Raw genomic sequence first — 27,716 nt, 5'->3', positions numbered from 1 at the left:
TTGATGGAGTAGAGAATATTTTGGAGCTAAATCATTATGATGGGCTAAACAGGAATTAGTGCCACTAAAAAAAAAAAACTACACTTCTACAAAAGGCCACAGGTTGGTTCCATTATAGCTGAGATCATTTAGTGGCAAGATATATTCGCGACATTCCCTAGGCCTAAATCGTCTTTGTGCTCTAAGACAGGAGTCACTAACCACAGCCCATGGGCCAAATACAGCCCACCACTTGTTTTATTGGAACACATCACATTCATTCATTTATGTATTACCTATGGCTGTGTTATTACTATAACAACAGAATTGAGTAGTTGAGACAGAGACCAACCAATATGGCTGATAAAACCTAAACTATTTACTCTCTGGCCCCTTACAAGAAAAGTAAGCTGACCCCTGTTCTAAGAGATGAAATTTGTAGTCTCAACAAATACTTATTTACATATTTGAGAAGATTCAAACAGACCTCCTGATAAAGAATGAAGATGAGGGAAAGGAGAAGAAAGGAAGAGAAACAGTAGTCCTAATATCCTACTACTACTACTAACAGAGTAGTAGTAGTAGAAGCAGTGCAGACTTGCTATAGAATTCTCTGATTTAGTTTCATGTAAACATTAGAGGAATCTCCATCTGGGCAAAATATAAACAAAGTCACTCTTTTAAATTTTCATAATAGAATGTCAAATTTGCTACCAAATCTTCAATATTATAAACATGGAGCTCTCATCAATCAACAAGACCATCCTCTCCTGAGATACTCACTAGATCACTTAACCTTGAAGTGGTGTGTAACTAATACAGCTTTGTTCCTCTAAATCCCAAGACGGCTAGACGGGGTGCTCTCTCTGGCCTGACTAGTCACTCACCACAGGAGAAGCAGTGAGTCAGGAGTACTGGTCCATTGCAGGGAGCAGCATACAATGGGGAGGGTCACACTCCGGGTGCTACTCAGGATGTCAAGGAGACCAGTCAAATGGTAGAGGGAACAGCCACATGAAATGAGCCTCCCTTGTGACACTCATGAGTATCACAAAATGTAGACTATGACTGGATTTCAGGTGAAAAATGTGGAAGGAATGGAGCCTTTCTTCCGGGTCTGAGAGGTGGAAAAAAACAAGCAAGCCACAAGGAATCAGGAGTGTGGACAGAGAGAAGTGTGAGGAAGCAGGTAGGCTTTGAGCACCTCAGACCTAGAAGTGGAGTTTAGGCCACATTCTGCCCACATCTCCTAGAGACAAGGAGGCCCCCAAAAGCACATGAGTTGCATATTGTTCTGTAGTTTTTAGCATAAGTATAGATTAGATCAGCGTTATCTGAAAGAGTCCAGGTAATGTGAAAATTACCCATCCTGCTTCTTTCTAGAAGTGCCATCCATGCATCAAGTCAGACTGCCAAAAAGAAACACATCTTGGAGGACAAAAAGAAACATAACCTGAAAGTGTCAGGTTAGGTATCTATAAAAATGTCTTCGAAAAATTGCAATCTCATTTTTGAAGGCTAATTTGTGAAAGAAATAAAGACATATGACATCAACTTCTAAAGCTTCAAAAAGTCTAATGTTGCTATTGGAGAACATATGTTTTGCACTGTCTCTTACCTAAGGATTCACATTATACACTCATCAGACAAGAAAAAGTTTCTCTCCCTCAAGGGCAGTTGGGATATTTTGTCAGACAATAAGAATTCCATAGCTCATCAAGTCTTTCTTTTATTGCCCTTGTTGTCAGAAAACTTAAAGAGCAAAATTTCAGATTTACAATAAAAATATGATTATCTTCTATGTGCCAGGCACTGTTTGGACATGTTGTTCATGCCTGTAAACAACACTGACAAGATCCTTGCCCTCTTGGGGTTTATAGTCCAGTGGGAGAAACAGACATGAAACAGACAGCTAGATCTGTTGGTAATCCCATCAGTGCAAGGGCTCAGTTCAGCCTTGGGACATTAAAAGTACACAGACAGCAACCAAAATAACCAAAAAGCAATTTCATTCTTTACTTAGCCTTTCAAAGAATATGAAAGGAAATATAATTCCAAGTCCACAGAAATGCTTTTCTAAAGATCCTTTTCCCCTTTCCTAATCCCTCAGACCCCACAGCTACTCCAGAGCGTCACTCACACCAAAACTCAAAACATTCTTTCCATCCCCAGACCCATGAAGCTTTCTTTTTCTGTTTCTCCCAGCATTAACCATGTAGTTCAATTTAGCTTCTCTGCTAGTAAGCAAGAAAGAATCCTCACTCTTTAGGGGGAGAAAAGAGGTAAAATTGGGCAGGCAAGTAACAGATTCCCTTTAACAAGGAGGCAGATTGTAAGGCGGAGGGAAGGCTACAAACACCATGCTTGGGTAATTTTTGTCCAGCCATATAATTACAATTGTGAGAGGATACTGGGGAGGTGAGGTTACTAATTTAGCATAGAGGTCAGGAGAGATCTCTCTCACCAAGTGACATTTAAAGCCAAGATCTGTAGGATAAAGAACCAGCTACCCAAAGAGCAGGAGGAAAGACGATCCCAGGTAGGGGAACCTCATGGGTGAATGCCTGAGGCCTGTGCATTCTCCAGGAACTGAAATACACTAAATCTAACTGGAGCAAAATGAGCAAAGGCAAAACCGATGTGAGCTGTGGCCAGAAAGATGGGCGGGATAAAATCATGGAGGGCTTCTTAGGTCCTGGTAAGAATTTTGATATTATACCAAGTGCAATAAATAGCCAACAAAGGGTTTTAAGTAGGGCAGGGCACAATTAGATCACCGTGGATGCTTCCTGAAGAACGGACTAGGCAGGGAACACAGAAGCTGCTTGGAGATGTGGAAGGTTTAAACCGGGAGGTGAGGATGGAGGTTACAAGCAACAGGTCTGATTTAATCTGGAGAGATTGGTGAGCAACTGATTACATGTGGAGGGAGAGAGGCAATTCTTAGAGGGAGAAGGGCAATTCTCGGGTCTCCATCTATGTACACTTGAGTAAACAGGACTGGGAGGGAGAGAGTATTTGGATAGAAATATCAACAGTTCAGTCTTGAAATTCAATCCATTACACATTAACGGAAAATTATTATATTTAGAAGTTACAGTATTTCAATTCAATTGCAATAGCTCCCTCATTGTTATATGCCCACGGCTTCCAATAGTGTCTGGCAACAAGGCAAGTGCTCAATAAATATTTGTAGAATGAACACAATTTTCTCTGGCAATTATCTCTCCAGTATTCAGAATATCTGAGCAATATCTTTAGATTAAACAAAATTATCCTTGATAAAATATAATTTTACATTTGAAATGTGAAAAACATACTCATTGCTTTCATAATACAAACTACAGAAGGTAAATTTCAAGAAAATGTTCTCATCTAATGGAGCCTGAGTTTGAGGAAAACGCTTTGAAACACTGTTCTGTTTGACCTCTGATTATTTAAATTTTCTTTTTAATTCTGTGGCATGTGTGCTTTTTATTGTGAGTGACCTCAAATTCCTTCTGGAAATAGACAGGATATAAATTAGAAAGACACACTGTGGCTCAGATTAAATGGGATTTGTGGAGTTTAATGACTAGATTCCTGCCCTCTGACCCAACCCACTTGGAGAGCACTCCTTTTAGGGGGTTCATCCTGGGAAGCAAAACTCAGGGGTTGTCCCTCAGAGGATAATGCAGCCTGGGCCCAGAGCCCCTCACCAGCGCTAGGATTTCCACACTCCCTTCTCCTTCTCTTCTCCCCACTACCATTAGTCTTAGCATTTAACAGATAAATATCCTGGGCTAATATTTTAGCAGACATTAACGATCTCTATGCTATATTTCCTTAGGGTAATCCATGCAGCACTGTGGCTGGCATATGGTACACAGTGAAGAAATCTTAGATAGTGGTGGCAATAATGGCATATGCATCTTTAAAGGGGTTTTCTTTATTCAAGGGAGTAAATATAAATTGTTAGAATTTCAAGAATTGGATCAAGTCAGTCAGAACAAATTCCAGGAAAGAGGGCCTTTCAATTCCCTTCAATAAACACTACAGGGCTGGATCAGAATCCACCACTTTCTACTTTTTCCTGTTTTACTTTTATTCCTCTAACTTTTCTTTCTCTAACTTTCTTTTTAAAAGTCTTCTTATTCTATTATTCCATTTCTTTATTTCATATTTTACCCAACTTTGACTTATTTCTGGAACATTTAAGGAAACTGTCTGATCCTTTAGGTCCTAGTCACGGGGGGGAAAAAAGGGAAAGAAACCTGACTCCAGTTTTAGATAACAGGATTTGAGTCCCGCTGCTTATTTTAGCATCCTCATGGATAAAGAAAATGCTGTGAACTGAGATCATGAACTCTATTGTAAATGATAGAGCATTGAACTTGTACAAATTCGCTGAAATGCTCCTGTGATGGCTAGTTTCCTGAGCTATAGAATGGATATGACAATATTTATTAATTTAAATCTAACAGAATTCATAAAAACACACTGGATATAAGGGATCTGGGGGAGACATATCCATAGCTTTGTAAGAATATTTTGAACATTGCTATAGGCATTCACGTCCACATTTTCCAACACCATTATGAAAACTAGCTTAAGCTAACAAAAATATTTGCCATGCTATTTCACAGATAACTAAATGGAATGTTGAGAGATAACAAAAAGTCCTTTTGGAAATAAGAATAAGCAACATGTATCAGCCTCTTAAAGATTTTAATATATTCTTTAGAGCGGGGTCCCCAGAACCATAGCTCTCCAACATGATTTGACTCAGTAACTGTTCCAACCCCCTCAAGAGCGATCAGTCCTGCTACCACTTCTTCTCCCAGGAAAAAAGAAAAAAGATCTTTCTTCCTGCTCCATCCAAGTGGGCCACTGCCGCTCTTCCCTTTGTTCAGCAAGTCTTATGGAGGTTTGCCAGGTTCTGATGCGGTTTGTTGCATGTTTTAAATGCTGGAAGTGGTTATGGCCAAAGAAGGTCGGAGAACACAGCTGCTGACAGGGATGGGGAGGCACGTGGGAAGACAGAGGCTGAGATTCAGGTCACCTTTGGGGAGAGGACTGGTGTTTACTGAATATTCATTGTTTATAGGTATTCCTGCTTTTTTACAGTCTTTTTTAATGTTCCAAATTAAGAGCAGTATTTTAAACGCCTTAAAGGTGATTTGCAATTTTTTTAAAAATATAAATGATCTAGTCATCCTCTAAACAGCAGAACTGCCATCTTCTGTAAGTAGAACTGGCAAGCATTCCATCAGTCTTAAAATATCCCTCGATTTCCCGCTACCCTCCTACCAATGCCTCCCTTTCCTTTCCAGAGTTCCTTAAAGCAACATTCCAGAGCACTCCACAAGGACTTATGGGGCCCATGTCAATGCTAACGTGACTGGAAGAAGTCAGCCTGTTCAGATACACCAGGCTTACTGCTGTTCATGTGTTGTCATGAATGCTGCAGGATTTCTTAGTGGCCTTTTATTCTCTATGGCTTACAGAGTAAGAGTACTAGAACTTTCGATAATGGATAAAACAGTAGAATTTGAACCACAGGCAACGTCTTAAACTTCAGGACTTCTCTAGATTATTCTATTTTCCTGAACACAAGACAAGCAAGAGCTGTCTTACAAAGCTTGAAGCAGGGCTTTCCTGCATAATGAGCTTCAAGAAAGAGAGGAGGAAATAAAAGAATGGAATATTCTGACACTTGAATAAAATCCTGACTAATTTTATTTTGCCACACGTGGCATAATCCCTGCTTATAGAAGCCCTCAACTTCGACTTTGAGCAATTCTCAAAAAAGGTACTTCCACCCCCTCACCATCTGCATGTGCAGTCAATGGAACTCTGAAATACAAACAGCCGCGTCTATGGATGTTTAATTAAATTGTTAAGGTTCTTGAAAATGCTCAAAGATTAAGAATCCCAGTTTCCCTGTATGTGGTACAGCCATCTTTCTTGTGGTGGAATAATTTAAGCCCAGCCATACTCCTGGAAGGCAGCAACTGCTAGTTGCCTGTAAGCAGCTGTTTGTCCCTTCTCCTTTGGTAAGAGAACATTGGTTTTTAGCCAGGCACAATCCTGCCTGGAATAAAGATTATATTTCCCAGGATCCCTTGTCAAATGTGGCCACATGACTAAGTTCTGGTCAGCATTATGTAACAGAAGTTTGTGGCATTTCTGCAAAGGATTCTTAAAAGTGAGCGATCACCTTCTGCTGCCTAAAATGTAGATTTTATTGCTGGGGCTCCAGCAGCTATCTTGGATGACAAGATGACCGATTTTGAGGATAGCAACCAAATGCTGATAATGGCAGAGCAGGAAGATCTGAGTCTGGGTCCCTAACAATCTCCCAGAGAGCCGCCATACCACCCCTTATCTACCTACCCTAGATTCTTTTACTTGAAAGAGATCTAAGCATCCATCTTGTCGAGTCTCTCTTATCCAGAGTTTGGCTGTTTGATTTATAGTAACTGAACAAAATATTAGCTGATAAGCCTATCATACAATCCAAGAGGCCTGCTTGGCTCTGGAACAGGAAATTTAACTTTCCTCCTCTGTAGAAATTCCTTCACTCATGTAAAGACTATAGAGCTGAAGAGAACCTATAAGAAAATAGCCTAGCATCCTTCCCAGCAAGAGCAAGGCTTGAGAGCAGCTCTGCCTATGCCCATTATCACCAATGCCAACATCCTGTCATTCCAGTTCTAACTGCTCAATTCCAAGTGCTGTCTATCACTTGAAACCTCACTAAAACAGTACATTAGGCTTATCATGTAACCCACTATCCATCAGTTGGACGGAGGTCATCAACATCGTCACCTGTGCCTGAAACCAAAGGGCTCCCTATAGTATAGCCACTGCATTAATGCACAAAACTACTAACCTCTTTTGTTTAATGACTGTAATCAATAACAACAAATTGTAAGAACTGTAATAGTATACGGGAAGATGCCCTCTGATTTTATAAGCACCCACAGATGAATAGGATCTTAAATGCAAAACAAGATTAATAATAGTGATAACAACAGATATCACTTACTGTCACTCCCATGTCACTGCTGTTGTACTATTTGACTAGCATCCTGCCTGACATATATTACTTGGAATTCGAAATAAATATGCTTCCTATATTACAGAGGAGGAAACTGAGGCTCTGAAAGGTTAAATAACTTGGCTAAGACTATGCAGCCAGTTCATGGTTATAGCTGAACTCAGAACTGTCTACAAGCTTAAAAATATTCTGGTTGTACAATCGTGTCTCTCAAAATGTTAGCTTAAATAATCATAAGAAAATCCTTATTTTTCTCTCTTCAGAACTACAATAAAACATTCTAATCCCACCTGCATTTTACATTAACGTGAGCACTTCAAAACAAAGCAAAAGCAAAAATAGAAACCTGATGGAATTTGCCCACAAAGGGCAAATAATGCTAGAATACTAAAGAAACAAATCACAAAAGTGTTTTTCTTAATTTGACCTTTTGCTAACAGTGTTAATTCAGGGTGACCTATATGTTTCCCTAACAAGGGTCATTACGCACCTTTTAATCCATAAACATCAAAACTTAAAATAAACCCCTATAATGACACGTTCTTGTGTAATTACATCTCTTTATGCCATTCCTTTTAAAACAGGTCTGATTTATTTCCCACCTCTCTGTTGAGCTCTTACTTCAATAAAAGAAAAGAACACAAAGAAATCAAGCCCTTCCAGCATTCATTGAAGACGTCAAGCAATTTACCCAGGATTCCAAGAATAAACGAGTTAAAAACAAACAGGGGGAAGAAATCAATCTTTCTGTGAAAAAGAAGATACGTCCATGTATGTACATATGTGTACGTATGTGTTTGGGGGGGTATTTCTATTTAACTTAAAGATATATATAAAACATGGTAATTACATTAAAAGTTTATCATTAGAATAATCAATATTTTCATGAGCTGCTAAAAGCTGAAGAATTAAAAGCCCATGAGAAGAAAGTCAAACAGAAGGTCAGAGCTCCCTCTTTCTTTTTCTTGAAGAAATTCACCAAAACTGCTCTGCTAGGAGACAAAGTTATCAAGCAACCGCCTAGTAGCATTCATGCTCAGAGCAAAGTGTTTCTGCAGCCTCTCTCCAGGTGCCACAAGCAGTAGAGTACACTTAGTGGTAGTTCATTATTCACAAGAGAATTAACTAGTAGAAATAAGCACTTTTAAAAGCAGAAATACTCACAAAGCCATTTCAAACTGTTCCAGCCATTTTTTCTTTAAATCTTTTGTCTTGCAATAAAATTCTAACCCATTTTGTCCTTGGGTATGGATGAGGTAGAAGCCATAAGACCACTGTTAAAATTAATATTCCTCAGGTTAATATTTATCACTCATTAATAACATGATGTTTCCAAATTCACTAAAACACTACCATAATCATTCACAAACCTCTCACAACATTATCACTGTACAAATTGTGAACAATCAAGATTACTGTAGTCAACTTCATCTATATAACAATTTCTATGCCAAACGCATTTGTTTTGATCATTAAGGCATTAGAGATGATCATAACAGCTGTGGCAATGTCCAATTATTTCTCACAGAGGTTTGCTCCTAATCAATCTCTAGGAACAAAAACACCTGGATTGACAAGCCACCTCTCACATGAATGTATTAGCACACTTTCCTTGAATAAGACTAAATTACAGTTACTAATTTCCAAGAATTCACCTTTTTATTTTCTTTATCAGTTGTAGGATTGTTGGCTATTTTGTACTGCTGAAGATCTATTATTTCCTTCATTTCATAGTTATCGCCTTTCCTTTTACATACAATCACTGCCAAATCAAACAAGAAGATATGCCTGAGAGAGAAGGAGACAAAGGGAGAAAAGAGATTGATTGATTTAAAATGGTTTGGAAGCATGTATGTTAATTCTTCTCTGGTAAAATTTAACTAAACCAACCAAACATTTTTGCTTTGAGTTAAAGACAAAGGCAGTGCTGCGCACTGAAAAGAATGAACTCTGTGTATCCTGGCACTTCCCTCTACTAAATAGATGGCCTCACTGTACCTCAGTTTCCTCACTGAAAAAACAGACCAAATTATAATAAGAATGATATCCACACTGAAGAGGTGCTGTAAGGAACAGCTGAGATAAGCAGTAAAGCGTTTTCATGAGCAATTACTTTTTTCTGGTTTTAGTTTAAAAGCTAAACATTTACAGAAAAATATTAACGACAACAATAGCAGTTAAGTTCCACTGATGTTACTGGGAGTCAGCCAGAATGCCTTGAGCTGCGCTCATCCCCTTCACAAAGACGACTCACTGGACTTAAATCCCCAGGACCACGTGCGGAGGTGGGTATTATTATCAGCTTGATATTATTGGGGAGAATATTATTGGGGCTTAGAGAAGTTCAATAATTTGCTCAAGGTCACACTGCTAGTGAGGTGCAGAGCAAGAGTCACACTCGGGTCTAATCGTGGGACCTGCGCTTTTCCCCTCTATGCTGCTCCTCATCATTTAATAGACCACCTGAAACACAAATTGAGTGATATATGAGCAAAATGTAAACTAGAAGAATTATGGTTAAATTTGCATGTTGATATTTCTCTTCTTTCTTATTAAAAACAATGGAATTGGGGGAGAAAACAAACCTTTTAATCCTACCACCCAATACCAATACTTATATCTTTTCAAAAACTCTCATTGATAAACACACATACATTTTTTAAACAATGATAATGATAACGATACAGTCACATGGCTCTGATACTTGCATCACTGTCAAATCCTATTTTCCCTGAGAGGCTAAAAGGATCTCTCTCCCAGGAACTACCTGTAGAGCCTGGGTATCAAGGAGGAAGCAAGTGCTGATGCTGCCCCCTGCTGGCTGACTTTCTCGTCTCCAAAGGTTCCAGAAAATGGCCATTTCTACCAAATGGATCAGTTTCACAATCATATATACATAATTAGGGACACCTGGTCAAGCTCACTCATCTTCATGGATTTCATCTGCAAGTTTCCTTCAAGAAAATCTCACTAAATGGTCATCATTTAGACTTCCTTTTTAGGACATTTTGTATTATTTTTAGTTATTTTAAAATGAATACCAAAAAAAAAAGAATGAAACAATGGTGTTTTTATGGTAATTATCTATTGCTACTTTATGTCTACTCTTATTTTAATGTGTACCTTTTTTTACTCTAGCCGACATTCTATATTTGCCAGTGCCTTCTCAAGCAGCTAAACTTACACAAATCAACAGACATTAGAACCTAGAGGGAAATACTTAACTGCTCTATATGAGAAAACTTTAGAAAACCACAGATTGGTCTGTCCCCTTGTTTTTCTTCCTCTATTTCCCTCCTTTGTCCTGGAGGAATTGTTTTGAAGATTTTATCAATCTTCTGATACTAATTATTTTGAAAACAAGTATTGCTCCTCTTTTCTCACCTTTCTTGTTTTGTATGCTTGTCTAGAGTAGTTATTCGAATTTCACCATCTCCCTGAGGTCGTCCAAAAAGCAACACTGGTTGATTCTAAAATATAAAATGTACATGTCTCAGTTTTTCAGAAGCATATAAAAACAGAAATAAACATCAGTGAGGATATGTACTAGGGACATCTACCTTAGTACATTACAAATTTTATCATTTTACATTTTTAGCATACTCACTCTACAGAGCTCAGGTCTGTATGATACATTTTCAAAAACAGTCTGTCCTTGGTCAGTCCAGGAGGTATACTGAGGACACTTAATTGATTTTACTTTTAACCCAACTGGGGAAGTTAGCTACCAAAAGAGAGAATTAATTGCAAGAATTCAAATCACAAGGAAGTTACAGCAACTAATATTTATTGAACATCCACTGTAATAGGTATAGGAAAAAATGACACAGACCCTGCACCCATGGAACATACTGCCCCGTGAGGGGCAAATACTCACAGAAGTATATAATTACACATGTGCAATTGCCACGAAGGAGGGGCACAGGAAGCAAGCATAGCCAGGGAACTTAATTTGATCTAGGGAGTCAAGAATGGCTTCCCTGAGCTAAGATCTCAAGAATGAAAAGTTCTGATTTAATGATTAAAAATAATGAGCCATTTCCCCAGAGGTAGGCAATAACATTTTTTTAAGTTATTTATGAGCATCTACTGTACAAGCTGCTAGGGAAAAAAAATTGACTGAAAATTATCACTAACATCTAGGAGATTACATTCTCATAAAGGAGATAGATACATATTTAACTACACTACAAAAAAAGTAGAGAAATAAAAATTCTCTATCAAAATCCCAATGATATTTTTTTCAGAAAAAGAAAATTTCATACGAAATATCACATGGAATCTCAAGGAAGCCTTAATACACAAAGCGATCTGGAAGAACAAAGACGGGGTCGCACACTTCCTGACTGCAAAACTTATGACAAAGCTATGGTAACAAAAACAGTGTGGCGCCAGCCTGAAGACAGACCACTAGACCAATGGAATAGAACAGCACATGCAGAAATAAGCCCTCACATATCCGGTCAAATGATTTTTGACAAGGATGCCAAGACCATTCAATGGGGATAGGACAGCCTTTTCAACAAATGATGCTGGGGAAGCCGGATGTGCACAGGCACAGGAAGGAACTTGGACCCTTACCTTACACTGTATACAGAAATTAACTCAAAATGAATCAAAGAGCTGAAAATATAAAACTCAGAAGAAAACATAGGGGGAAAGGTTTATGACATTGGACCCAGTAATGATTTCTTGGATGTGACACTAAAAGCAAAGGCAACAAAAGAAAAGATTGATAAGTTGGACTTCATCAAAATTAAAAAGTTTCAGCTAAAGATACTATCAACAGAGTAAAAAGGCAATCCATAAAATGGGAGAAAATATTTGCAAAAAAAATGTATGCTAAGAATTGATACCTAGAATAGATAAAGAACTCATATCTCAACAACAAAAAACAAACAACAGATTCAAAAATAGGCAACAGACTTGAATAGACATTTCTCCAAGGAAGATATACGAATGGCCAAGAAGCACATGAAAAGATGTTTAATATCACTAATCATTAGGAAAATGCAAAATCAAAACCACAATGAGATACCACTTCACATCCATTTGGATGGACATTATCCAAAAAAATAAAAGAAAGAAAAGAACAAGTGTTGGCAAGGATGTGGAGACACTGGAATTCCTGTGCTTTGCTGGTGGGAATGTAAAACGGTGCAGCCACTGTGAAAAACAACATGGCTATTCCTCAAAAAATTAAATATAGAATTACCATAAAATTGAGCAATTCCACTTTTGGGTATATAAGCAAAAAAAGTGAAGGCAGGGACTCAAACAGGTATTGCTACACCCATGTTCATAGCAGCAATATTCACAACAGGAGGAAGCAACCCAAGTGTCCATAGACAGAAGAATGGATAAACAAAATGTGGACTATATACAGTCAGTGTTATATTATTCAACCTTAAAAAGGAATATCTTAAAAAAAAAAAAGACGACATTCTGACACGTGCTTCAAAATGAATAAACATTAAAGACATTATGCTAAGTGAGACAAGCCAGTCACAAAAGGACTAATATATATTGTATGATTCCTCTTACACGAGGTACTTAGAGTAGTCAAATTCATAAAGACAGAAGGTAGAAGAGTGGTTGCCAGGGGCTGGGAGGAGGGGAAAATGGAGAGTTCGTGTGTAACAGGTACAGAGTTTCGGTTTTACAAGATGAAAAGAGTTATGGAGATGGATGGTGGGGATGGCTGCACAACAATATGAATGTACTTAATGTCACAAAACTGTAAGTTTAAAAATGGTAAATTTAATGTTATATATATTTTACCACAACAAAAAAACATGCCTAACAGCTATTCAGGCAACGTGCTACGGAATTACAAAGAGAAAGGATAACGGGAGATTAGGAAAAGGATTTATTTTAGTTGGACCTTGAAGGAATTCAATAGGAAATAATGGGAAAAGACATTCTAGGCTCTGACAAGTTTACCACCAAAGGCAGAGTGATAAAAATGTACGGCAAATGGGAGACTGCACAACACAGCAGGGTAGCTGCCATGTAAAGTACGTGGGCAGTTATTAACCGGATGAGGCCAGGAAAAGAGTTTAAGTCCACATCATTGAGGGCCTTAAATATCATGCTAAGGAATGTTCACTGAATCCTGAAGGCAACAGAAAATTTTGACAAGTTTGAGAAAGAGCGTGAATTGAGAAATTCACATTTTGGAAATGCAACTATAGGAAGAGATGATTAGAGGCTTCTGTGACTCGAAAGGTGGCAGATGAGGTCCTGGAATGGAAAAGTGGCTGTATGTGTGAAAAGAAGAAATAAGCTCAAGAACGTTTCAAAGAAAGAAGTAATAAAACTGCTCTGCCAAAAAAAGTATCTTAAAATCCATTCATTTATCCCTATTTTCACTGCCCATAGCTTAATCCAGGCCTCCAACATCTCTCTCTTGAAATCACCTCAACAACTTGCTGACTGGCCTGCCTGCTAAATGGGTTTTCTTTCTTTTTTTTTTTTTTTTAAAGATTGGCACCTGAGCTAACAACTGTTGCCAATCTTTTTTTTTTTTGCTTTTTTTCCCCAGAATCCCCCCAGTACATAGTTGTATATTTTAGTTGTGGGTCCTTCTAATTGTGGCATGTGGGACGCCACCTCAACGTGGCCTAATAAGCAGTGCCATGTCCACCCCGAGGATCCAAACGGGTGAAACCCTGGGCCACCGAAGCGGAGCGCGCAAACTTAACCACTCAGCCAAGGGCCGGCCCCCTAAATGGGTTTTCTTGAAATGTAAATCAGACTGTGAAACTGATAAAAACCTTCCACTGGCTTCCCACTGCAATCACAGTAAAAGCACAACTCAGCGCCATGGCCTCCGAGGCTGGGGGTGCACAGCTCTCCTGCCTACCTCTCCCACTTCAGAGCCCACCATTCTTCCTTTCACTTCCAATTGCCAGCCACCCTAGCCCTTCAGCTTCTTGAACCCCCCCGGCTCTTGCCTATCTCTGGGCATTTCACTTGCCATAGGTTCTGCCTGAATCCTCTCCCCGCAGATCTTTATGCCACTGGATTTTTTTCTGATTCTTCAGGTTCAAGTGGCAAATGACTCAGAAGGACTTTGTCTAACCATCTTATCTAAACCAGGACTCCCCTTATTATCCTCTATTACAGCACCTCATTCACAGAACTAGTCTCGAGATGGCATTTTTACTGTCTCCTCAACCATGACCATGCTGTTCACAGCTATAGATTCAGTCCCAGGCAAAACGTCTGGCACCCAGTAGTTACCCAATAAATATACATTAAATAAATAATAAACAGGAATCAGCTGTGAGTATGTATGAGGGTGAGGGGAAGAAAAGAAAAAAATGGACTTCAATGTTTGGAATTTGGACTGCTGGGGGGAAGAGGCACACTGTGATTAAGGTGAGAGTGACAAATGATGGCAGAAAGTCCCTGGACAATGATATGTCACAGGTGCCACTAGATGTCCAAGTGACTGCTGCCAAATAGAGGAATTGGTAAAAGGCTGGAACAACAGAAACATGAAGGTAAACTATCTTTTCTTCAAAAACAACTCCTAAAATGTCTCCTGACTTGTGGGTGAGGGGGAGTTGGATGGAAGCATAATTACATACCAAATTTTCTATAGATAACTGAAACTGTTTAATTTCACGAAGGGTCTCATTATCTCTCTTCACTTCATTCACATATTGTGCCAAATCCTAAAGGATGAAGAGAAGGGTACAAAAAGAAGGCACAATAAGATTGGAGAAGAGATGAGAACTGTTTGAAAGAAAACACGTCATTAATTTCATTAGTGGTAAATGGAACCACCACAACTTTTCAATGACAATACAATGGATCCCCAATCCATCAAAGCTGCATCTCAAAAGCAATTTTAAAATGTCTGGGGTACAGCTGGGAAGACTGAAGAGTTGTCATTTACCACACCCTTGAGAAGAATAAGGATAAAAAGTAAACAAAATATGCCACTAGGCAGAACAACAAAACGGAAACTAGGTCAGGAGAATGTAAATTCCAAACACGTTAATAACCGACCTCTAGAGAATTACATTTTCACCTGGGTTAGAATAAGGGCAATCAGGAAGGATTAGCAGGGAGAAAAAGTAACTAGAAGTCAGACAATGAATCTAGCAGGACTGTTTTCTGCAACCAGTTAGTATCTTAGTTCCTGAGAGCATTCAGTCCAGGAAGCCAGCTCAATTTTAAAGAGCTAATAAAGGAGAAGTGAAGGAGACAGAAAGAAACTAAAGAGCACAAAAATGAATTCAAGTGAACTAACAACGCTGGCCATGTTTCTCCATGTGCCTTCACCTATTTTAAACTGTCTTTTCTCATATTTGAGGAAACATTAGCTAATCTTTCCATACTGTAACTAGCTATTTTTATTATATGTGCTCTAGATTTTCCTGTTTTCTGGGTTTTCTTTTTTCTCTACCCTCTCAAATTTATCTGCAACCGTAGGAGCAGAACTCTGACAAAAAGCAGGTCCTTACTTTGTTCTAAATGAAAGCCTGAGTTTTCATAGGATGTATCTATAAGTGATTTCTTTAAAAAGTGGAAAGTTGGTCTGATTTTTTAATAATAATAAATAATTGTGTGATGTTTCCTGACAGGCCACTAAAATCAGCTAAAGTAGCAGAGCTAACACTGAAATGGGCACAGAGACACATAAGTAAGTATGCATTGCTCTGAGCAGAGTCACATTGGCATTTTGTATGGTATAAAAGCTGACTAATTTTGATTTCTAAATTTGAATGGGATTAATTCCATGTACATTTTTATAGTAGGTAGGTTTTATAAACTGGCTTAACGACTGTTAATATTGAGTACACATATATACCACAAAAAACAAAACTAAAAATATCTGCCTATGTTTTAAGTTAGGGCCAATTTTAAGTTAGGGGCAAATATTATCTCTTTCAAAGTCCAAGTCCACCATAACGTGGAAATTGGGATTTTATAGATTGCTAAATATGTTCAAAAAGTCTGCCTTTACCTACTCGTAGTTCTTGATTTTCAGATTTACCTGAAAGTAGAAACCCAAACTGAAATCCACTTGTGTTGACGCACAGCATCCATAAAGCTAAACCTGGCAGATACCCTCACTTGAGGAAAGAAGTCACACCAGTGTTCTGTGTCACCAGCTGACCTGGTGCTCATGAAGCCAACAGCTTTCTATTAGTAACCGTACAAAGTATGTAAAATAAAATCGTTATGTTAAATCATTCCTGGTGGTTATGAAAGTTGTCATGTTATTCATAAATAAGAAAAGTTATTTTAATATACCTCTTGGTTTTATGTGTTTCGGTCTAACAAATCCATGCAAGGATACCTATTTCAGTTAAAAATGTCTAGCTCTCCTGATCAAAAACAAAATTATACAAATACTTATATGCATAATATATTAGCACATCATACATAGATAGTAACAGTTTGTATTCTATTGTTTTGAGGCAAGAATAAAAAATACAGACAAGATAATGATATGTCTGCCTTACCTTCATTGCATCGAGAGCCAGTTTCAGATTCGCCTTCTCCACAGGATCAGTGGTATGTTTGACCAGCTCCTATTTGGAAGATATAGCGGAGTACTACTTTTGACAAATTAAAACCAAAACTTACAAAAGAAAACATTTAAAAAATAAACCATTTTTATCCTTATCTGCATCACAATGTGATAAATCTAATGTAACTAGGCTCTATTTTCATCAAAATTTTCAATCTGTAAGAAGACCAACTAGATACCAAAAGAGCCTGAGACAATGGTTGGAAACATTTTCCTTTCAAAGACGAACCCAAATTCTATCCCCCATCACTACAGGAACCCTCTCCCGAAATGTTAGGAAAGATCCCCTCATTGCCAGTTGAACTGATACTTTTCACTCTTTATCAAGCTTGGCTTCTCTATGGCTTTTGATTCTGATGACTACACCTCTCCTTTGGCTTCAGGGACATTAGGATCTTCTGTTTGTTGCTGTTATGGTTGTTTGTTAGTTTGTTGTTCTGCCTATCCATCCATCTTTCATACTTCTTTCTTTATTGCACCTTAGAAAGTTATTGTTCCCTAGATTTTCACCTTAGTTTTCTGTTATTCTTATTTTACATACTCTGCAGATTCTATCATAACCCTTGCCACAATGTCAACTATCACCTGAGACAATCACTCTGTAATGAATGTGCTCAACTCAGAACTCATGCGTGAGTCTCAGACTCATCTGTCCAATGAAATAGCTCTACCTATTAGAACTAATAGTATCTCATAAACCTCTCCAATTCAACATGTCCAAACTTAATGCATCTTCACTCACAATTCTACTCTTGTTCCTGTTTATGTTTTATTGAATGATGGCACTTTCATCAGTGTAATGATGACCTGAAAGGTGCCCAAGGTGTCCGAGACACCCCTCTCTCTCCCCCGTCACTATGTTCTGGTGACAGTAACCCTGACCGTTCCCCTTGAAACCATCCTTACTGCCCTACCTTGGTTCAGATTGTTACTCTTTTCAAATGGGTCTTTATAATAGGCTCCTGATTGATCTTCTGACTTGCAGTCTCTCCTCACTATAATCTATTCAGTCTATCGACATCAGAGTTAGGTTTCTAAATTGTAAATCAGATCTTGTCTCTACCCTATTTAGACTTCTGTGATGCCCACAAAAGTTTCAGGTTGTTATCCATACCTCTTAGACAGACCCTTCACGATCTAAATTGGGTAAACCTCTCCCAACTTCTCTCTCCACTTCCGCCCAAACAATCTATAGTCTATTCATATTAGATTAACTGCAATTCTCAAAATAGTTCTAGTATCTGACCCCATTAGGCATGCTGTTTTCTCTTAGAAAGCCCTTCCCCTCTCTGATCCACCTGTCAAACTCTTAGTCTTCCTTCAAAACCCAGTTCAAGAATCATTCCTCTGTGAAGCTTTCTGTGACACAGAGGCCTCTACTCAAGTCCCCAGCCTCCTTAGGCATAATTAACTAAGCCTTTATTTGTCCCCTCTGCATATCTATCACATTGCGTTGTACTTGGCAGCTTACATTCCATTCTCCCCATCTAAACAGTGCACTCCTCCAGGGCCTAGGGGCTATTTTACAACACATGTGCCTAATACTGTGTGTGGTCCAGGGGAGTCACTCAAAACTCTTGGCTGAATTCAATACCAGTAGTGTTTCTGGTCACAAATAGGACCTACAGACATCAAATCTCTTACATATAATAAACTCGTCAAAGTTATATTCTTTTATTTCTATTTTTACTCTCTTTATTAAATAGTAATAGCAAATTATTCTCAAACTTTCAAACTCCCCACTATAAAATATTCTAATTTTATAAGCCTGTGCTTTCAAATCATAAAGCCTTTCAAAAATGATTTCCCCACTAAAATCTAGAAGTAGGAAATGTTCAAATTCATATCACATTTATTCAAATTTCTAAACATCAGACAAATAAATTCTACTCTACACTACTTCAAGATGGAAAAACATTTCTAGAATTTTTATCTGTATGTAGTGCCCCAAATAAAATTTTTCCTATTTTAAAAAATTATCATGAAACCAAACATAATTTTGAAATTTAAAATACGAAACAATCCAAGAGGAATTAGGAAAAAAAGTCTGTGGCATTTCAAAAAGCTAAAGTCCTATTTTATACTTTTATAAGTGTGTCTAAAGCCTTAGAAGTGACCAAAATAGATGCTGCTGGAAAATTGCACCTTCTAAATTCTTCAATTGATATCTGACTATACCAAAGTTACAAAATAAATTATCTTTTTTTGGACATGTTTTTAGTTCCATGATGTCTTAGAAACTGATTGCCTATGTCTTCCTTATTACTTTTTCATAAAATCCAATTTGATTAAGTTGCTTTGAGTTTAAGTCTCATAAATGTTTTAATGCATTTTTAAGGAATAATCAGGGTCTGAATTTTTCTGATTTCTCAGTAGAACAAAAATAGAGATGACTAATAATTTTGTGGCTACAGTTCAAGAAATTTAATATACAAGATGTACAAAGCACAGCAGACTCAAAATTATATTTCACGTACAGGTAGCAGATCTTTTTAAAGTGACATCTCACAAGCATCAGCGGAGTTGACAGACTAATACGGTAAGACATTTCTTTGGAGCAGAACTAATGAGTCTCCTGGTACAGCTATCAAATTAAATTTATAAGACTCTCCACCCTCATTAGAAGACTAACCGTGGAAACCATAAGCTTTGGGGTTATAACAAGAATCACTTCAAAATAAATGTAGTCTTATTGTAATTCACTATAGCAGAACACAACCCAGAATGTGTCACAATTCTCTTTAGTTTATGGTTGTAAGGCAAAAGGTCTAACACAATTAACCTAGCAAAATTCAAGTGTGTCGCAACACTGAGATTCTAATAAATGATTAATGCTCACTACAGAGGACTTAGTTGAAGGGATCTTTTTATTTGTTTTGCCTTGCGTTTTAATTCTTTTGAAGACAGTTCTGTTGGAAGGACACAAAATGTGACTTTGTAGAAAATACAGAATCATCATTGCTGATAGGAAGAAAAACTTTCCAGCTCTTCTGTTATTTCCCACTTAGCTGTACTAATAATTGAAAATTGTAAGGGGATAGAGCCCCAAACGTGGAGCCTGTGGAGCATAGCTGATGCTTCATTAATATTTTGTTGAATGAATAAATGAACAAATAAACAAACAAACAGTGTTAAGTTACATACCTGGAGGAGAAGGTGATACTTTAAAACACGTTGCATAGGAACCACAAGCAAATCTCGAAGAGTGAATTTCCCATTATTTGCTCTTTTGGAACATTCCTAATGAAATGTTTTTTAAAAACTTCTTTTAAAAATTTTGTTAGTTTCATCAAAGGCAGTCATAAAACAAAATGCAGAAAGGCCTTTTGCAATAAAAGATGCAAAAGCCATAAACAACACTGTTATTATATAATAAATATTTTGTTGTTTTCCTTAACAATCCTCCTTTCTAAAAAATAGAAAGTATCTTTAATTAAAAACCAAGGAAACAAACAAATCTTGTAGCATTTCAACCCTAAACAGGACTCCATAGTAGAACTATTTCATGCATGAAGATTACTTTCTGTAGGGGCCCTCCAAGGTCTTCCTCCACTTGCCCTCCTAGCTCTACCTTCCACCAGTCTCCCCTCGTGGGCCTGTGGACCAGGCATCAACAAGAAGGCCCTACTCATCAAACCTGCCATGTGCCTTTCCCACCATCATGCCTTGGTTTGTTCAGTTTCCTTCAAATCCCATGTGCTTTGTCCAGTTTCCAGCAAAATTCATCATCCTCTTGAATAACTATACTTCTAGGCTTTTAGTAATAATCCCAATCAAAATTATGCTCTCTCTCTCTGTGCTTTGTGGGTCTTTTAGTTATTGTATATAATATCTTCCCCAATATAGGATATCTTTTATCCCTCTAAGAATCTAGTATTTGCTTAAAAAATATTTACCTGCATGAAATGGAATGACTGACTGAAAATTTGCTAACGTATAACCCTACTACTGGATTCAAAGTTGTAAAATCCTCAGATTTTACTTTTTTAATCTCACACTCTTCTTTCTTAAAAGTTCATCTAAAAATAGTATTGATCTGTTCACTCTTTTGACATTAACTATGACTTTGAGGCAAGTACTTTGAATTTGAAGTGTCAGCCTGAATTTAAATCAAGTTTGGCTAACTCTTGGCTGTGTCACCTTGAACAAGTTCCTTTTCTGATTTTATGGTTTCTCACATATCTGTGGTCTAGTCAAAAAAAAAAAAAAAAGCAATGAAGTTCCATAAAAATATTATTATTAGCAAGCAACTTTGAGCCCAAAAGCCTCAGACAATTGCACATCCCAGACCAAGGAATTTTCCAGCTCATGGAAGGAGTTGTGTTCAAGAAGATACTCCTTTGTTCGTGAGTTTGTTTCCCCTTTGCCCACACCTAGCTTTCCTGGCACATGGAAGGATGTGTTATCAGAAGCTATAAAGCAAACACCATTAGCTCTAATGACCATAGTGACTTAACGAGTGCCTGACTACAGCTCTTAAGCAAGAAGAACTGGGGACACATCTTGACATGTTAGTTCATGTCTTGTCAATTGCTGCAATTCCTTGGAAGGATAACTATTTCAACTGACTTCTTTCTTCTACAGATTGTAGAAAGTTCTGGATCATGGGTCTCAAATAGGAGGTTAAACTGTTATCACTATTGTAATGAATGGGTCTCATCTTTCCAGCTGCATTTTAAACTCCTTGGAATTAAAGTTGTATCTTACACTTCTTATACCAAGCCTTCTTAACACAGTGTTAGAAACAAAAATGTCATACATTTAAAATTCACCTTGCTATATTATGAATTCAGTTTAAAACTGATAGGGACAAAATTACTTCCTTTAATTTCTAAGTTATAGGCTCAGGAAGTAAAGAAACTAACGTTACTGGCATTTCCTAAAACTGGGGGGCCTGAGACTGAGGTGTAAAATTCTTACTAGTATCGAAAATAAATAAAGGGTAGAAATGATTCTTTGAAAACATCCATTCACGTGCCTAGCCTAAACTCCAATTCTAAATGAAAAGAAAAGAAAATGGAATAGGGATGAGCCAGCTTACCGGGCAAGACAAAGAGATTCTATTATCCTTCACCCCATGTTATTTTGGTTCCAAAGAAGAGAAGAAAAAAAAAATCAACAAGAGCAAAAATAACCACAAAACAGAAGACAGGAAGGAGGCAGAGAGGTACCAAGAATAGCAGCTTTCCGCCCATCATGCTGCGAATTGCAGAGTACGGTTCCAACAACCACATATATGATCATGGTCCCATAAGCCCATGCAGTGGTGGTACTATATGGAGTATCATATAGTAGGTGGTATACTTACTTACTAAGTATAGTACCATATAGCCTAGGTATGTAGTAGGCTATGCCCTCTAGGTTTGTAGAAGGACACTTTATGAAGGACACACAATGACAAAATCGCCTGACACATTTCTCACAACATATCCCCATTGTTAAGTGATGCATGACTGTACTTCCAAATCAGGCAAGTGGTCAGAGGTAGGAGCCTTTCAGATGAGGAAAGGACAGCCAGCAGCACCCCGCCCCGAGCCTGAGGTCCTCTCTTTCCGTAAGACTGATAGTGACTGCACAAACTATGTACCTAAAGCCTCAGAGAATGGTCAGGGGGCAGGACTTTGACAGTGACTCTGAAAGAAGGGAGAGGAACATACAAACAGTGCTGAGAATATAATGGAGGGCTGGTTGACAACTTGCTGACTCCTGTCTTGAGCCAGAATTTTATATATTTGTTAAAAAAAAAAATGCTTTAATGACAGCTCTATCAGGAACTAATTGCGTAAGTTGTAAAGTTTTATCTTACCATCATATCTTAATTTGAGTCAAGGTGGCTCATAGTTCTACACTTAAGAGGTTCTATTCTCCAAAGAGGGGCAGGAACCCTTTACACTAACAAGGCTGTCAGGATGTTATTTAGTGGTGAGTCAAACCATCTTCAGACATAGGGCCGCTTCATCAAAGGGTTGTTAAGAGGTAAGGAAAAAAGATCCATCACAAAGAGTCAGTACACTACTTGGTAGCCTGTTGATGTGCAAACTTTCTAACCAATAGTTCCCCTTTGTTATGAGTTATGAAATCACCCCAGATATGCTAAAACAATGAAGGGGTTCTGATTTGAAAATCATCTGCCTCTTTTCTTCCCTGTTCATCCTCTGATCTCAGTGCTAAACTGAACAAAGAGCAGCAAAGGGGACACTCAAGAGCCAGCTAAGCCACACGCAGTCATTTCCGAGTTGACTCTATACCTCTACCTGAAACTTCAGAAAATCCAAACATATGGATAATACATTTGAGATAATTCATAAAACATATAATCATTTTTCAAAAGTTCTTTGAAAGTGCAAACTCTTCTTGTGAAAAAAAAATGATGTTCAAGAAAAATGACAATAGTTTCCAGACTTATTTTCCATTGCTACCATGTGCTCTGTTCACACTGGCCTACTCCCCATTTCTCAAACTTTCCCGACTTTTCTGGTCAAGACATAACAATTTTTCCAGAATGCTCTCCCTGTAATCTCATCTGTCGAGACTCACCCCATTCTTCAGTGACCTAACTCAAGTAATACCTCTTCAGAGAAATCTTCTACATTTTCCCTATCCTGAAGTGATCACTCAGTCTTACCCACGGAGCCCTGTCAACCAGTGCTCGTCACATACTACTTAATCTTATGATGTTTGTGTCTGTCGTCTTCCTTCTTATGAGCAACAGCCATACATTTTTATACGCCTGACCTTAAATGTCTTATATTTTTAACAAACATTTTAAATTTACATATACATTATCTTACATATATCTTATTCCTCCTGCACCTCTTACTACCTAGATGACCCTAGTCAAATTACTCATAACCTCTCTGAACCTTGGCTTTCTCATTCATCAGCTAAGAAAATTAATTGTATCTATCTCACAGAGTTCTGAGAATCTAATGAGACAATGCATGGACAACAGAGAGCCGTAAGTCTTAAATTTTACTATTGTTATTATTATTACCATATCATTATTTTATAGAGCTATCTATTAAAATATTTTATAAAACTGACTTGAAATTAAATTGTGAATACACTGGGAAGTTTACGGTTGCATTGATCATGAAAAGGAATATAATTGCTTTTAGTTTTATTTTACTTTATTTCATAAACTAACAAAAAATAAACAGGCACCTCTAATTTCAGTTTGACATCTTCTTTTGTCTTAGAAATGTAGTCTAAACTAGAGATGGCCGACTCCACTCCACTGCAGTACTGCCCATAAATAACCAACCTGAAAAGGAAGAAGAGAGGGAGGAATCTGTAGGGTGAAAAACCAGTAATGAAGTGGAAGGGGAAAGAGGCAGAATTTCTATCTTTCTAAAACCACAGTTAGGGAGAATCAGACAAATCTTATTTGTCCTGCAGCTCTAACGACCTAGGTAACCCTGGGCAAATTACTCACATCTCTGAACCTCAGCTTTCTCAGTTCTTTTTAAGACACCACACATCCAGTCATAGAATGAAGGTCACTCATACTTATGGTATAAAAAAATGACTAATTTTGATTTCTAAATTTGAATGGGATTAATTCCATGTACATTTTTATAGTAGGTAGGTTTTACAAATTGGCTTAATGACTTTTAATATTGAGTACACATATACACCACAAAAACAAAACTAAACATTTCTGTTTAAGTTCCTATTAGAGATCAACTTTTTACTGTTAATTCACACTCAGGTACAGTTTTATTTTATACTCTAATTTTATTGTAATCACTACTTATGACTCTACTCAATAATAAACTTCCTACACCTTCCTACTTTTTAATTAAGGAAAATACATTATTTGAAAAGTGGGGATGAGAAGCCTGAACAGTACTGGATAGAAGATAACTCACATTGCATGGAGTTAAGCTTGCTTCAGGAAGGCTATCTCTGGAGTAATACAGATATTTTGCAAAGAGGCTGGGTACTTTATTGTTTCTTTTACCTCTCCTTTTGGAAAAAACTACTAATAAGTTAATGTTTATCTCATTGTTGATGCAAAGCAATTCCTTAGCCACTTCTTAGTCAGTACTAGGAACTATAGCGCCTGATTTAAAAAGACAGAACTATATTTTTTCCCCCAAGAAAGATTAGCCCTGAGCTAACATCCACCGCCAATCCTCCTCTTTTTGCTGAGATTGGCCCTGAGCTAACATCCATACCCATCTTCCCCTATTTTAGATGTGGGACACTTGCCACACCATGGCTTGATAAGCAGTGCTTAGGTTCTCACCTGGGCTCTGAACCAGTGACCTCCAGGCCGCCGAAGCAGAGTGTGTAAACTTAACATGGGCCAGCCCCGAGAGAACTATATTTTAAATGAAATTCCTTGGTACTTTAATTCATTTGAGTTGTTCAGAAGCTGTTTTTCAAACTTAGAAAGGGAAACTGACTTTACCTGTGAATCTAATACTCCAAAATAGAGAATTATAAAATATTAGAGTTGGAAAAAGCACTAGGTACCAGCTAATCTACATCTAACATTTACAAGATGGAGAAAAGGATGCTGCTCAGAGAGTTAAAATGACTTCCTGCAAACTACAGAAGTCAAGGGTGACAGGGTCTGTAAAAGAACCTACACCTTCTGATTGGCAATGCAGAAGTCTGGATGCCTTTTTTTTTTTTTTCACTTTTTTTTTTCTGATATACATATAGAGCTCAAACTACCACCCTGAGATCAGCTGTCCCATGCTTTTGCTACTCTCTAAGTAGTATCTTTTTTTTTTCTTTTTGAGGAAGATTAGCCCTGAGCTAACTGCCGCCAATCTTCCTCTTTTTGCTGAGCAAGGCTGGCCCTGAGCCAACATCCGTGCCCATCTGCCTCTACTTTATATGTGGATGCCTACCAAAGCATGGCTTTTGCCAAGTGGTGCCATGTCTGCACCCAGGATCCAAACCGGCGAACCCCGGGCTGCCAAGAAGCGAAACATGCCAATTTAACCACTGCACCACTGGTCTGGCCCCTCTAAGTAGTATCTTAATTAACAGTAATAATAGCTACTTATGAGCAATTTTGATACTAACCTTCACTATAATTACAAACTAATAGCCACAAAATTTAAAAGTTACCTTTCCTTGTAGTTAATGAAAACTTGATACAAGTTCTGGTCATTTTTATTTACAATGGAATCATGAATCTCTTGCATTAGGTTCCGATGAACTTTTACAAGTTCCTTAGAAAAGAAAATAATGTCAAAGAAAATTAGGAATCAGAACCAAAAAAGCACCCCAAACCCAGAATCTCTATTGTGGATAGACTTGCCATTCAAGGATATGCTGAATGCTCTGAATATATTAACCTTATCCATCAGTAGAGAGAGGAGGACGACGATGGGGAGGCGAGGAAGAGAAGACAGAGAATGAAGGGAAAAAGGGAAGAAGGAGAAGGAAAGGAAGAGAGAGAGGGAGAGAGAGACAGGCCATGTGCATGGGAAATGGCAATTTCAGATCTGACTTGAAGTGTCAGTGTCCTGTGAAAAAAGAAATTATCTTACCAGTTATTAAAGGGTCATTTATTCCTTGTATAAAAATATGTACAGCTCATTTTCATTTTATAATCAGTTTAAATTTTTAAATAAAACTATCCAAGTGCTTAATGTTTTATTGACAGGATCAAGTAATGATTCATGTCCTCGGGACATAAAAATGTAGATTTCTACTTTGGTCAATTAGTGGTGTCCTGGCTCTAAACTAACAATAATCAGACTAAATTACTTGAAACCAGACAACTAATGGTATCAATAAGGAGCAAGTAAATTGTATGAGGCAGTTTATTAGAGCAACTCAACAGTCAGAATTTCACATTTTTCCTGATAAGCAAAAGTAATTTTCAGTCAGGCAGTAAATATATGTCACAACCAGGAAATGAGGAAATTCAAATCAAGGTGCCAATTCTCCCATTATCTCTTCACATGTACCTTAGAGCACACACTGATGTCACAGCATGCCCTTTCGTTAGCAGGGAAGAAATGATACATGACCCTGTCACTTTGTTGAGAAGCATAAAAAAAGCCATAAGAATAAGCGCTGTCAAGTTGTTCCTAAGTTACAGTGACCATATTTAGGGGGTTCAAGATCTTCATCTTCCTAGAATGTGCCGTTTGCTTTATGCTATCTGATATTTATGATCTTTTTCCTCTTGCTATGTTACAAGTCAATGGGAATGTCTTCATTTAGCCAAAATCAGGGACAAGGACAACATATCACAGCCAACCAACTGGTGTACATCAGCACTGAATATAACAGAATCAAAATATTAGGGACCTTTCAGGTGATACAAGCAAGCCTGTACATCAAAGCTTATATACTGTATATTAGAGCCATATATTAAAATCAAAGGCAGTTCCAGAGGTCTAAGAACTTGAATCTTGCCAAGCATGACCTCAACTGGCATAGCATTAGGTTTGCTTCTATTGCTTCTGGATAAACATCCATTTAGGATTGTAAGATAATTGTAAGGTACCCTGAAACTGTAAATGCTTACATAAATGTGAACTGAGGTTGATACAACCAGAAGCAGAAAAGACCAAAAAGCAGAGGCCAAGGAAGTAGAGGAATGATGGGAAGTGGAGGAGACTTGTGGAGTCAGGACAGTGTTTCTAAGTCAGAGTGGAGGGGCTGGAGGAAAGATGGAGCAGGCAGTGGGGCAGAAGGGACTCCCACAAGACAGACAGACAGTAACACCAGGGATTAACTGAGACAACTCCATCATGACAAGCAGTCAGGGACAATACACGAATCCTACTTATCCATTTGTGGTCAGCATACATTCTGACTGACTTTTGATTTACAATATTACATATCAGCTATGTCTAGAAAATAAGGCTATAAGAACTCAGGAGGCAAAAAATAGGCTCAAAATTCTTAAAGAATACAGGAGAGTGCTAAAAGAGGGATTTGGAACTCAATAAGAAAAGGAGGATTTTAGAGATGTATACCACAATTTTATCTGGCGTGTTTTTACTTACAGGAATGTTGATGAATACGGAATCAAATTCTGCTGCTGTCAGAAATCTTTTTAATGGCGCCATGAAATACTACCAGGAAAGAAGAGAGAAATAAGTAAGCACAACTTATCCTAATCTATATAACAGTTTTTCATGTACAAACAATACATATTTACCAAAA

At 37.8% G+C, this 27,716-nt stretch overlaps 1 protein-coding gene across 4 annotated transcripts in view; it reads right to left on the bottom strand.

Annotated features, from left to right (window-relative positions):
• Positions 1-27,716, bottom strand: part of VAV3 (vav guanine nucleotide exchange factor 3) — a 353,022-nt gene that overhangs the window by 150,999 nt on the left and 174,307 nt on the right. For all 4 annotated transcript variants that reach the window (XM_070267249.1, XM_023641523.2, XM_070267250.1 and 1 more), the window contains 9 exons: positions 27,557-27,625; positions 25,659-25,762; positions 23,736-23,835; positions 19,716-19,811; positions 16,504-16,572; positions 14,617-14,703; positions 10,406-10,491; positions 8,677-8,809; positions 8,186-8,295 (listed from right to left, as the gene is read on the bottom strand). In XM_070267249.1, the coding sequence (XP_070123350.1) occupies positions 8,186-8,295; positions 8,677-8,809; positions 10,406-10,491; positions 14,617-14,703; positions 16,504-16,572; positions 19,716-19,811; positions 23,736-23,835; positions 25,659-25,762; positions 27,557-27,625 (854 nt within the window). The remainder of the gene's footprint in view (positions 1-8,185; positions 8,296-8,676; positions 8,810-10,405; positions 10,492-14,616; positions 14,704-16,503; positions 16,573-19,715; positions 19,812-23,735; positions 23,836-25,658; positions 25,763-27,556; positions 27,626-27,716) is intronic.

The sequence above is a fragment of the Equus caballus genome, chromosome 5 (assembly GCF_041296265.1).
Source record: "Equus caballus isolate H_3958 breed thoroughbred chromosome 5, TB-T2T, whole genome shotgun sequence".
NCBI classification, from domain to species: Eukaryota; Metazoa; Chordata; class Mammalia; order Perissodactyla; family Equidae; genus Equus; species Equus caballus.
The sequence above is the reverse complement of the archived record's forward strand: the minus strand, read 5'-3'. Positions and strand labels throughout refer to the sequence as shown.